At 43.1% G+C, this 12,705-nt stretch overlaps 1 protein-coding gene across 2 annotated transcripts in view; it reads right to left on the minus strand.

Moving 5' to 3' along the window:
- Window positions 1-12,705, minus strand: part of AP2A1 (adaptor related protein complex 2 subunit alpha 1) — a 136,069-nt gene that overhangs the window by 81,775 nt on the left and 41,589 nt on the right. For both annotated transcript variants that reach the window (XM_082273796.1, XM_082273795.1), the window contains exons 3-5: window positions 12,108-12,250; window positions 8,330-8,523; window positions 7,826-7,955 (exon numbers count right to left, since the gene is read on the minus strand). In XM_082273796.1, coding sequence (XP_082129922.1) covers window positions 7,826-7,955; window positions 8,330-8,523; window positions 12,108-12,250 — 467 coding nt within the window. The remainder of the gene's footprint in view (window positions 1-7,825; window positions 7,956-8,329; window positions 8,524-12,107; window positions 12,251-12,705) is intronic.

Raw genomic sequence — 12,705 nt, forward strand, 5'->3', positions numbered from 1 at the left:
CTTCTAACTTCAGCTTATTAAAACACAGGAAGCTGATTGGTTTCTATGCAGAGCTGCACCAGATTTTTCACTCTCCAGTTTTAGTAAATTAACCCGTGTGTATAACCTAGCTTTAGTGAAATGACCAGCTTAAAAAAGGAAAAGTTCAACTTTTGTAACATGTTACACCCATGTTCAGGGTGTAACATGTAACAAACGGACCGACCCCCCCCCCCCCACCCCCTGCTCTCCTGCTTTGACAGCTAGGGGGGAGGGGGGGGATCTTCTCCTGGTACAATGCTTTAGGCCCCTTTCACACAGGCGGACCGTTCAGATCCGCCTGTCAGTTTTTTTGGCGGATCTGAACGGTCCCCCCATGCATTCCTATGGGGCATCGGATGTCAGCGGAGACATGTCCGTTGACATCCGACCCGATCCGTCAAATCCCTATTTTCCATCCGTCCAGCGGATCGGATCGGATGGGATCGGGTGAGAACGGACTGACGGTCCATCAACATCCGATTTCCCCCATAGAGATGCATGGGGAACTGACAGCTGTGTCTCCGCACACAGCGCGGAGACACAGCTGTCCTCCTGCTGCTCAGCGGGGGATCGGCGGCTCGATCCCCCGCTGAGAAAAACGGAATCCGTCACATTAAGCGTACTGCGGCAAAGTGGCTTGTTATCGTCCAGCGACGTAGACGCTGGATTCCTCCCCTTGTTGGCAGCGCGCGCCGCCGGAGGCTAGCTCCCGCTGTATTCAGTCACAGTGGGAGTCGGGCCAGGGGAGGAGAGGTGGTGATCACCGCTGCTCTTCCCCGATTGTCGGGGAATCGAGTGTGGAGATCCGCCCACTTGTGTAAGCAAAGCGGGCGGATCTCCTAAGTGACAGACAGGGACAGCGTACAGGATTCAGCATAGCTGAACCTGCGATCTGTGCCTGTGTTACACAGTTCCCTTCCCCCACACACATAAGTAAGCACCAGGCATACATTAACCCCTTGATCACCAATAAAGTTAACCCCTTCCCTGCCAGTGTCATTATTACGGTAAGAGTGCATATTTTTAGCACTGATTACTGCAGTAATATCACTGGTCCCCCAAAAGTGTCAAAAATGTCAGTCAGGGGTCCGATCTGTCCGCCGCAAAGTCACAGTCCCCCGCAAAAAAAAAAAAAACGCAGATCGCCGCCATTACTAGTTAAAAAAAAAAAAAACACAAAAATGACATAAATTTCCCGTAGTTCGTAGCTGCGATAACTTTTGCGCAAACCAATCAAAATACGCTTATTGCGATTTTTTTTACCAAACATATGTAGCAGAAAACAAATTGGCCTAAAATGTTAAATTTTGATTTTTAAATTTTTTGGGGGAATTTCATATAAAAAAAAAAAAAAAAGTGAAAAATATGTTTTCAAAATTGTCGCGCTTTTTTTGTTTATAGCGCAAAAAGTAAAAAAAATCGCACAGGTGATCAAATACCACCAAAAGAAAGTTCTATTTGTGGGGAAAACAAAGGACATAAATTTAATTTGGGTACAGCGTCGCACGACCGTGCAATTGTCCGCTAAAGTAACGCAGTGCCGAATCGCAAATATGGCCTGGTCAGGAATGGGGTAAAATCTTCCGGCCTTAAAGTGGATAAAAATACGCTCATTGAGAATTTTTTTGTCAAAACATGTAGCTAAATACATTTTGGCCTAAATATATGACAAAAATTGAATATATTGGATATTTTTTAACTCAAAAGTAGAAAAATATTGTCATTTTTTCAAAATTGACGCTTTTGTTTTATTAACCACTTAAGCCCCGGAAGATTTTACCCCCTTCCTGACCAAGGCCTATTTTGCGATTCAGCACTGCGTCATTTTAACGGACAATTGCGCGGTCGTGCGATGCTGTACCTAAACAAATTTCACATCCTTTTTTTCCCACAAACAGAGCTTTCTTTTGGTGGTATTTGATCACCTGTGTGATTTTTTGATCATGCACTATAAACAAAAAAAAGCATCAATTTTGCAAAAATAACAATATTTTTCACATTTTTTTATATGAAATTCCCCAAAAAAAAAATGTAAAAATCAAAATTTTTTAACATTTTCGGCCAATTTGTTTTATACTACAAATGTTTGTTAAAAAAAAAATAAAAATATTGCAAAAAGCGTATTTTGATTGGTTTGCACAAAAGTTATTGGGTTTACTAATTAAGGGAAAGATTTTTGTCATATTTGTTGTTTTTTTTTTTAACGAGTAATCGTTAACGATTTTTTTGCGGGACTGCAACATTGCGGCAGACAGATCGGACCCTTGACTGACATTTTTGACATTTTTGGGGTTACCAGTGACATTACTACAGTAATCAGTGCTATACATATGCACTGTTACTGTAAAAATGACACTGGGAGGGAAGGGGTTAACTTTATTGGAGAGGGAGGGGTTAAGTGTGTCCCTAGGGGCGTGCTTCTAACTGTGATTGGCTGTGGCTACTTGTGTAAGAACAGAGATCAACGGTCCTACATAGTAGAACCGTGTGATCTCCATTCTTGCACAGGGGAGAATGACAGGCAGCTGTGTTTACATTAGCCGCCTGCCTTTCTCCCGCTGTAACGGACAATCACGAGTGCCCGGCGGACCCCACCGCAGGTGGGGTCTGTGAGCAAGCGGGAGCAGGCGCGCGCCTCCGGCGGTGCGTGCTCGCTCCCCAGAGCCTCACAGGCTGGCGACGTAGACCTACGTCGCTTTGCCTGCGAGGGGCTGACTGCCGACGTAGATCTACGTTAGGCAGTCGGCAAGTGGTTAGTATCGCAAAAAATGAAAAAGTGCAGAGGTGATCAAATACCACCATAAGAAAGCTCTGTTTCTGGGGAAAAAAAGGACGTAAATTCCATTTGGGTACGGCGTTGCATGACCGCGCAATTGTCAGTTAAAGTCGCACTGTGCCAAGTTGCAAAAAGTGGCCTGGACGTAAAGCAGGAAAATCCTCTGGTCCTAAAGTGGTCAAGGCCCCTTTTACACGAGTGGTCAGATTAAATCTGCTTGTCTGTTTTTCAGATGGATGCGTTTGGACCCTCAATTCTCCTATATCCAATCCGATAAAAACAAACGGAAGGGGATCCATTCACCTACATCTTCTAGCCAGATCGGCAGGCAGTCAGATGTAAACAGACAGCCAGTCCTTTTACATCCGACTGCCCACAGAGCAGAGCAGGCTGTGTCCGTGCGTAAACCAAGCAGACACAGACCCTTCATCTGCTTAATTCAAACCACTTACACCGAGTCCAAGTCGTCCCAGACAAGCCCCAGTCCATAATTGGACAGTGACAGGAGAATCAGCACAACAAGCTCATTCTCAATTTGATATCTGTGCAGCTGCATGGCTCCAAAGGCACACTGTGCGAATTTGGGGACACACACCACCTACCCCACAAGGATGTCAGATTGGAAGCAGTGGCTCTGTCAGAACACTTGTGCAACCCTATGCTGGAAAAAACAGCCTAGCAAGGGCATCCGCTGTAGTACGCCCCATGTGGTAGAGGCCCTAAACTGCTTGTACATAAAATGATGTATAACTACAAAGCCAAACAAAAAACACAAAATCACAGCTTCAGAGAAAGACCTGGGCAGGTGTCCTAGGGTTTGGAGACAAGGAGAGGAGGGGGGGGGTGTTCTGTAGTACAACAGGGGAGAAATTGACTTGTTTGGAACCACTACTGGAGATTTTTTGTGCAGTAGAAGTACTCTGTTGTCAGCTTTAAGAAGAAATTAGGAGCACACTGAATTTCTGACAGGTCAAGTATTTTTCTGTATCTGGGGCAATTTTAAAAAGGATAAGACATAAGGAAATGTGAATGTACTGAAAGTGGTTGTAAAGGCACAAGGTTTTTTACCTTCATGAATTTTATGCATGAAGGTAAAAAACCTTGTGTGCAGCAGCCTCCCCCCCTAATACTTATCTGAGCCCCCCCTCTATCCACGAGAGTCTTGCCTCTCCAGGGACTCGCACTCCTGATTGGCTTTTGGCAGCCATTAGCTCCCGCTGCTCTCAATCACATCCAGTGAGCCAATCCTGAGATGGAGGGGGTGTGGCCAAGCCATGACTCCGTGTGTAAATGAACACACAGACGCAGGTCATGAGCGCACCTGCACCGGCAGGAGGGAGGATCCAGGAGCGTCGGCATGGGAATTTTTAAAACAACAAACATGTTCTACTTACCTGCTCTGTGCAATGGTTTTGCAAAGAGCAGCCTGCATCCTCCTCTTTTCAGGTCCCCACGCCGCCGCTCCTTTCTCCTGGCAGGGGCACCCAAGCAGGTGTGCTTCTGACCCATGGCTCTGTGTGTCCATTTACACATGGAACAGTGGTTTCCCCCCCATCTCCTGTATGGCTCACTGGCTGTAAGCGGGAGCCAAAAGCCAATCAGGAGTGAGTACCCGGAGAGGCAAGACTCTCGTGGACATCGCTGGATCAAGAGGTGGCTCAGGTAAGTACTGGGGGGGGGGGGTTGCTGCACACAGGTTTTTTTAACTTTTTGCACAGAATGCATGAAGGTAAAAAAAAACCTTGTGTCTTTACAACCACTTTAAAAAGTGTAGATATAGCCAATGTTTTTTTCTTTTTTCAGATTTTTAATAAAAAAAAAAAAAGTTTAGATTCTGGCTAGAACCCCTGTCCAGTTTTTACTGCTGTCTGTGTCGCAGATGTAGTAAAATCTGTATTTGTCCTGGTGAAAATTGTCAGCAAGATAGAACCTTATATAGAAGGTTTAAAAGTTTCCACCAGAACAAGAAGTTAGGGTAAGCATTTCACCTTTTCCAGTGACAACTCTCTACGAGATGAACTCTCAATTTATAAAGATTTTATCTCAATTCGTGCTGTGTCCCCAGGCCAGAAAGTGAAGGCAAATTTCCCCAATGGCAACACAGACAGCAAAGGATAAACTGACAGAGGTTGTAACCCTTTTCTACCCAATTTAAAACTAGAAAAAAAAAAGTTTAACTATGGATGTATAAAGTACTAAAACAACAAAACTATGCAACTTGCAGTGAGTCATCTTTGGTCTGTGCACATAGTGTAAACTTGCCCTAAGGGTTGAGGGGTTAAACAGAAACAAATTTTTATATATCTTTTCCCTGACCCTCTTTTCCCAAAACACACCCGCAGGGCAGTGGCAACACCAACACGCTGTGTTTTCAAATGCGTGGAGTTCACACTATTGTGTGATCCTGAAACCGGTTGCTGTTTAGCAGATGCACAAGGATGCCAACACATTGGCAGAATGCCCATGATTTGGCATCTGCAAAACCGCATGGAAATCCAAATTCTACGCCGTGATTTTGAAAGAACCCGGGACTTTTTACGACCATGTTTCTGGGAATAGGGCAGCACTAAAAAGAAGGGACTGCCCTACCCACAAAACGCAGACTGCACAAGCATAAACTGTACTACATTTATATTGTTTTAGTCTAATAAAGCAAGTGTGCAGTACAGTAAAGGTTGGGGGGAGGATTGGACAACCTCCAGTCCCACCCGTTTCCCCATCCATCCATTTGCAACCATGTGCTTCTACTATGGAGCCACTCCGATTCATTGGTGTTAGGACTGCAAATTACACAAAGTGCCGTGAAGCGGCCTTGCAGCTTACACATGCGTTTGCAAATGCGTGTCAACTAAACCCCTGTTTTTATCCTACATTGTTAGACCGGTTCATTTGGTTTATTGGCAGACTGGAGGGTGAGTACATCAAACTGGGGGCTGGCTGTTTTCCATGCACTTCTTTTAGTCCCCTCTATCCTAGTTTTTTATCCTACCTTGAGAACGTCACATCTGACGAAACATACGTCGGTCGCGGCGTGCTGACGTCACCACTACGAGTCTGAGGACGGGCGGAAGAGCCGACCGGCCGGCGGCTCATTCAAACCCCACGCTTTTCCATTTTTATGTCTGTAAGTTGCTCTCCTTTATTTTATATATTAAATCTAAGGTTTTACACTATGGAGCGCTTTGTTTTCTTTGCATAACCTTGCCATTGGATTACTTTGGAGAATCTTTCTCAGTCACCTTGGCCTTATTTGGAGGACATCCCCAACAGACCGATATTGGCATTCTTTTTACCTTTGTCTGGTAAGCGGCTGTGGTGTTGGTGGTGGTCCCTTTGAACCTTATTGGGCCACTTTAGGTTGCTCCTTTCCTGGCTTCTGGCTAGTTTATCTTTCCTTTCGGTAAGCAGATTGGATCTTAAGCTCCGTACACACGTACCGATCGTCGGCCGAACGATCAGCCGTCTTTTGACCGAGGGCTGTCTTGTCTGTTGAAAAGTGCAAAAGACTGCACACGAATTTTGTCAAAAACAACAGCCGACTGCAGAAGTAATGTCATGTGATGGTTAACTTTCCTTGTCTTTTTTCTTTTCTGAGCATGCCCAGTCTTGCAAATCTGCTGTCTGTCGGCCGAAATCTGTACTGACTGGCGAACAATCGGCCGTTCTGGTGTTGGCCAACAAAAATTTTAATGCTTGCACAACAGATTCTGTTCGGCCGAAAATGCGCTGTCGGCTGTCGGAAGCATCATACTAACAAGCCTACAATCGGCCGATCGGTCATCGTCCGAATCTTTACGGCCGACAATCGGTACGTGTGTACGGGCCTTAAGGGTGTTGGTGTTTACTATTCACTTTGATTCATTGCATGTCTGGTAAGCAGATAGTATTGGTGGTGGCACACACTTCGGGTGATTTAAACTATCATTGACATTACTGGGTGATACAGTATTATGCTATGGAAGCTATTATTCTCTTTTACATGCACTTGGCATTTGACTACTGAGACATCATGCAAATCTGAGGAGTCATTTTGAAGTCGTTCGACCAGAATTGTTATCTTGAGATTTGGGCGAATTATTTACCTGCATTTGGTAAGAAGTTTGTACATCTAGTGGCTTCACCAGTTTCATCTTGCATTTTATACACACTCCAAATTTTTGGATTTATTTTTCAATGAACATTTGAACATTGTTATTTGTGGTTTTACACAGCCTAATGTATGGTTCATCACCATCACTTTATTTCACAATTTGATTAATATTTTTGAAATAATATTCAATTTTAGCGCAACATTTATTCCGTTGAGTTGTTTGTCGCACTTTAAGTTGCTGCTTACCTATAGGAGTTTAGCGCAGTTATCCCCCCCCTTTGTGATTTGCAAATGCGTGTCAACTAAACCCCTGTTTTTATCCTACATTGTAAGACAGGTTCATTTGGTTTATTGGCAGACTGGAGGGTGAGTACATCAAACTGGGGGCTGGCTGTTTTCCATGCACCTCTTTTAGTCCCCTCTATCCTCAGTTTTTTCATATGCAGGGATGAAGACGCAAAGCATTACCTGCTTGTGCCTCATTTAAAGTCCAAAACTGTCTATAATTTTCAGTAAAGCCTTTATAAAAAACAGAAGGTATTCACGTCTCATACCAAGATAAGAGAAATATTCCCCATTTCAAGACAAAAACAGCCAACTGCAGATATAGAATTACTGGTTTAAAATATAGATAACAACATAATATAACATATAACAATGTAGAGCCATTTATTCCAAACTGCATGTAGTGATTTCAGACATTTTGGTCTGAATGTGCATTTGGTTGTTTGGGGCACAAACGAATGGTTTGCTTGACTCTGTCCACTGTCTAGTAATAGGGAATAATACGCCTATTTTTTATATACAAGATAGAATGGGAATCTGTATAGTTACACTGTCTAAGCAGGAAAGCCAACATTTGCCTTTTTACAATACTTAACTTCTATAATTTATTCTGCAACCAGTAAATTACCTCCAGACAAATCTAAAGCACGTACCATGTGTTGGTCATTGAGGAGGTGGACCACCCGTGATGTCCATTCACCCATAGGCACAAGGTCAGGTGAGGTCTTGTAGAGTCTTAACAAGCAAAGAGCTGCACTCTGCTTTACACTGTCCATTGTGTCACTATTAAAAGGACATGACAAGAAAACGGGTCAGGAGTATTGCAGAAGTTACTCTGAGCAGGATGGCCGATATATCATGCATCCAAAAGAGGAACACCAGCCTATCTGCTAAAACACACAGAAGAAAGGTTTCTGCTGTTATGCTGCTTAACAATAGAAGGGTGAACAGAACAGAACATGCAGTTTTGCAGACACCATCTCCTGCCTGCAATTGAATATTGCCACACTGGTTATGCCCATCCAGAATCTTTCCCTCTCAACTTGGCCCACCTGAACATTTCATTTCAGGTCATTACTTTAAACCCATGGCACCACAGGCCTGATTTCCATTTTCAGCTGGCAAAGCCTCCCACCTATGTTTTAGAAAGCAATTACCCAGCAACAAGGATTCTTGGGATCTCTGATGCAAAAGCTTCTGCCATTTCTCTGCTGCCAACATTGGCGATGCAATGCAATGCCAGGCACATGAAAGTGGGGTTGCGGCTGGCCAGGTCGTTCTTGATTGCATTATTAATAAGGCGGATTAGTTCACTGTTGGAATTCACCAGAACAGAGATGAAAAGGTAGCCCTAGAACAGAGAAGAAACAATTCATTAGAAAAATCAGTGGCAGTAGCACAAAAAATGTATGCTTCTAGTATTTATTTATAAGATCTTGTTTGTGCTATAGGCACATATTTAAAAGGACCTTTAGGCTGCATTCACATGTCAGCGTATTGATCGCGGGCAGAATCGCCGCGATTCCACCCGCGATCCGGAAATCATTGCAAATCGCGGGACGCATGTGCGTTGCCTGTGATTTGTAATAGCACCCCAAACGTTGTGCGATGTTGCCGCGATTTCCGCCTGCCGAATCGCAGTAACATCGCGCAAAAAAAAAAAAAAATCGCGGGATGCATTATGCCCAAAAAAGTACAAGAGCCTCTTTGGAGCGTAATGCGTCCCGCGATTTTTTTTGCGCGATGTTACCGCGATTCGGCAGGCGGAAATCGCGGCAACATCGCTCAGCGTTTGGGGTGCTATTGCAAATCACAGGCAACGCACATGCGTCCCGCGATTTGCAATGATTTCCGGATCGCGGGCGGAATCGCGGCGATTCTGCCCACGATCAATATGCTGACATGTGAATGCAGCCTTACTAAGGGAAGAAAATTCAGTTCCCTACAACCTCCCCATCCTCTGAAATATGAAAAAGCTTTTGTTTTCATATTTCATCTGTACGTTCCCCCCCCCCATCCTATTCTAGCCTAGGAAAGGAGGACACGTCTCTGCTCCCGCAGCCTCCTGGCATATCCTTATCACATTTTCCCGGAGGCTACAGGAACAGGGTCTCACAATGGCCAATAGGCAGCCTGATGCGCATTATGGGGAAAGTTGAGCTTCTAAATTTCAGAGGAGAAGATCGCCGTGCAGGACCTGAGCAGTGGATTGCAGAAGGACAACGCAGGTTTTACTGGGCAGACAAGTATAGTTTAAGAGTTAGGAGAGCAGGAAAACAACAAGTCGGGGTTGGTGGAATGAGGGTTTTTTTTTTTTTTTAAAGAAACAAGCATATTTTAACCACTTAAATAATTGACACTTTCACCCTCTTCCTGCCCACACCAATTTTCAGATTTCCCACTACCCATATGACATTTTTATCATTTTTTTTTTTTTCACACAAACATTGCTTGCTTTTGGTAGTATTTAATCCCCACTGGGTTAGGTTTTCCTAAATAAATGAAAAAAAAAATGACTTCAGTTCATAAAATTTAGCAAAAAATTAATCTTTTGATATAATTATAGGCCAAAACATACATTGTTACATTTTTTTGGTGAAAATAACCCAAATCAGTGTATATTATGCAGTCTGTAGGAAAGTTATATAGTTCACAAACCATGGAATATATCTGAAAATCGATCTGTTCTGATAACCTTGGGCCCCAAATTGCCAGGAAAATGTCCCCCAAATGACCTTTTTTGGAAAGAAGACCATCCAAGGCATTTAGTAGGAGAAACAGCGAGTTTTTTTTTAAGTTGTAATTTGTCACACATTTTTGGAAAAATGAAGAAAAAACAATAATAATAATAATAAATAATATACTAGTGCAGTACAGCATCATGATATAACTGATGTGGCAGTGATCAGGGACACAGACTTGTGACAGTAGGTAAAAGCAACATTTTCTCAAATGAAAGGCCTACTTTGCAGAGCAATTTCAAGTAAAGACAACTAGTGAATTTCCAACGCTGAGCAAGCACTGCAACTGTGATAAAGTCGTAAAGTCCACTTAATGTACTTACACCAAGTTCTATGTAACCCACTGTAGCCAGATTTCACTGAGCCCTCGCATGTGTGATAGGTTACCCATTGTTTTTTCCTCTTGGCTTCACGTAGAGTTGTGCTCACAAGTTTACATACCCTGGCAGAATTTATGATTTCTTGACCATTTTTCTGAGAACTTTTTTCACTCATGGTTAGTGTTTGGCTGAAGCTATTTATTATCAATCAACTGTGTTTACGCTTTTTAAATCATGACAACAGAAACTACCCAACTTACCCTGATTAAAAGTTTACATACCCTGGTGATTTTGGCCTGATAACATGCACACAAGTTGAAACAAAGGGGTTTGAATGGCTAATAAAAGGTAACCATCCTCACCTGTGATCTCTTTGCTTGTAATTAGTGTGTGTATAAAAGGTCAATGAGTTTCTGGACTCCTGACAGACCCTTGCATCTTTCATCCACTGCTGCACTGACGTTTCTGGATTCTGAGTCATGGGGAAAGCAAAAGAATTGTCAAAGGATCTGTGGGAAAAGGTAGTTGAACTGTAAAAAACAGGAAAGGGATATAAAAAGATATCCAAGGAAAGGAGAATGCCAATCAGCAGTGTTCAAACTCTAATCAAGAAGTGGAAAATGAGGGGTTCTGTTAAAACCAAACCACAGTCAGGTAGACCAACTGAAATCTCAGCCATAACTGCCAGGACAATTGTTTGGGATTCAAAGAAAAACTCACAAATAACTTCAGGTGAAATACAGGACTCTCTGAAAACATGTGGTGTGGCTGTTTCAAGATGCACAATAAGGAGGCACTTGAAGAAAGATGGACTGCATGGTCGAGTCACCGGAAGAAAGCCATTACTACACAAATGCCCCAAAGTATCCCTCTTACAATACGCCGAACAGCGATCAGCCTCAAACCTTCTGGCACAAAGTCATTTGGAGTGATGAGACCAAAATTGAGCTTTTTGGCCACAACCATAAATGCTACATTTGGAGAGGAGTCAACAAGGCCTATGATGAAAGGTACACCATTCCTACTGTGAAACACCGAGGTGGATCGCTGATGTTTTGGGGGATGTGTGAGCTACAAAAAGGCACAGGAAATTTGGTCAGAATTGATGGAAAGATTAATGCAGCAGGTTATCAAAAATGACTGCATTCATCAGCCCAGAAGCTGGACATTCCAATGTGACAATGATCCTAAACACAAAGCCAAGTCGACCTGTCATCGGCTACAGCAGAATAAAGTGAAGGTTCTGGAGTGGCCATCTCAGTCTCCTGACCTCAATTTCATTGAGCCACTCTGGGGAGATCTCAATCGTGCAGTTCATGCAAGACAGTCCAAGAATTTACATGAAGAATGGGCAGCTTTACCATCTGAGAAGATAAAGAGCCTCATCCACAAATACAACAAAAGACTTCAAGCTGTCATTGATGTTAAAGGGGGCAATACACGGTATTAAGAACTGGGGTATGTAAACTTTTGATCAGGGTCATTTGGGTAGTTTCGGTTGTCATTATGATTTAAAAAGAGTAAACACAGTTGATTAATAAATGGCTTCAGCCAAACACTAACCATGTCCATGAGTGAAAGAAAAGTTTTTGTTTTATTCATATTCTCTGAAAAATACATTCTGCCAGGGAATGTAAACTTATGAGCACCACTGTATCATCAAAAAGATTTATAAGCTCTCCAGTGAAGTTTGAATCGGATTGATGGCTGTGATTAAGTAACTCCACCGAACCTAGTTCTAACACCTTGATACATTATACATTCTCTAAGTGCCAGACAACCCAAAATGGGAGTGATTGGGAAAATTCCCCTGCATTTACAAAAGCCTTAAAACAGATTCTAATGAAAATGTTAACACTTCCATTGCTACTTACAATCTGCTTTTCAGTGTATTTGTTTGAGCTCAGCAAGTTGACCGCTTCCATGTGTCCAAAATCGATGTCATGGCCAAGAAGGAAGATGAAGAGCAGTTTACATACATATTTCTTCTTACTGTAGCCATCCAGAGCTTTATCTCCTAATCCAAAAAAAAAAAAAAAAAGAGACGTAAAGCCTTGGAAAAAATGATCTTTAGCTACTTAGAGAAAATCTTCTCACAAGAAAATAGAATAGTTAACCTCCATGGTGGTATTCCTGAGTGTGGCCCGGGGTTAATATACAGTGCCAAAAGCGGTAACCCCAAGCCACACTCGGGATTACCCCACAATCAAACTTACCTTCTGCTATGATCCCCCGCTGTCCTCCAGCCATCTTCCCGCTGTGCAATACGGCCGATGCCCTCACCTGTCTTCCGGTTCCCTTCCCTGTGAGTGCCGCGACACGGGGTGGAACCGGCGTGAAATTCGAAAAATAAAAACAATGATATGATACGGTGTAATCTGTTTTATCTGATTATCTGATTACAACTTTGTATCAAGCCATTTTACCACAGCTTTTCACCCAGTGGCTTTTCCAGTGCCCTGCCGGTACTTT

This window comes from Pelophylax lessonae (genome assembly GCF_965119305.1).
Source record: "Pelophylax lessonae genome assembly, chromosome: 12".
NCBI lineage: Eukaryota > Metazoa > Chordata > Amphibia > Anura > Ranidae > Pelophylax > Pelophylax lessonae.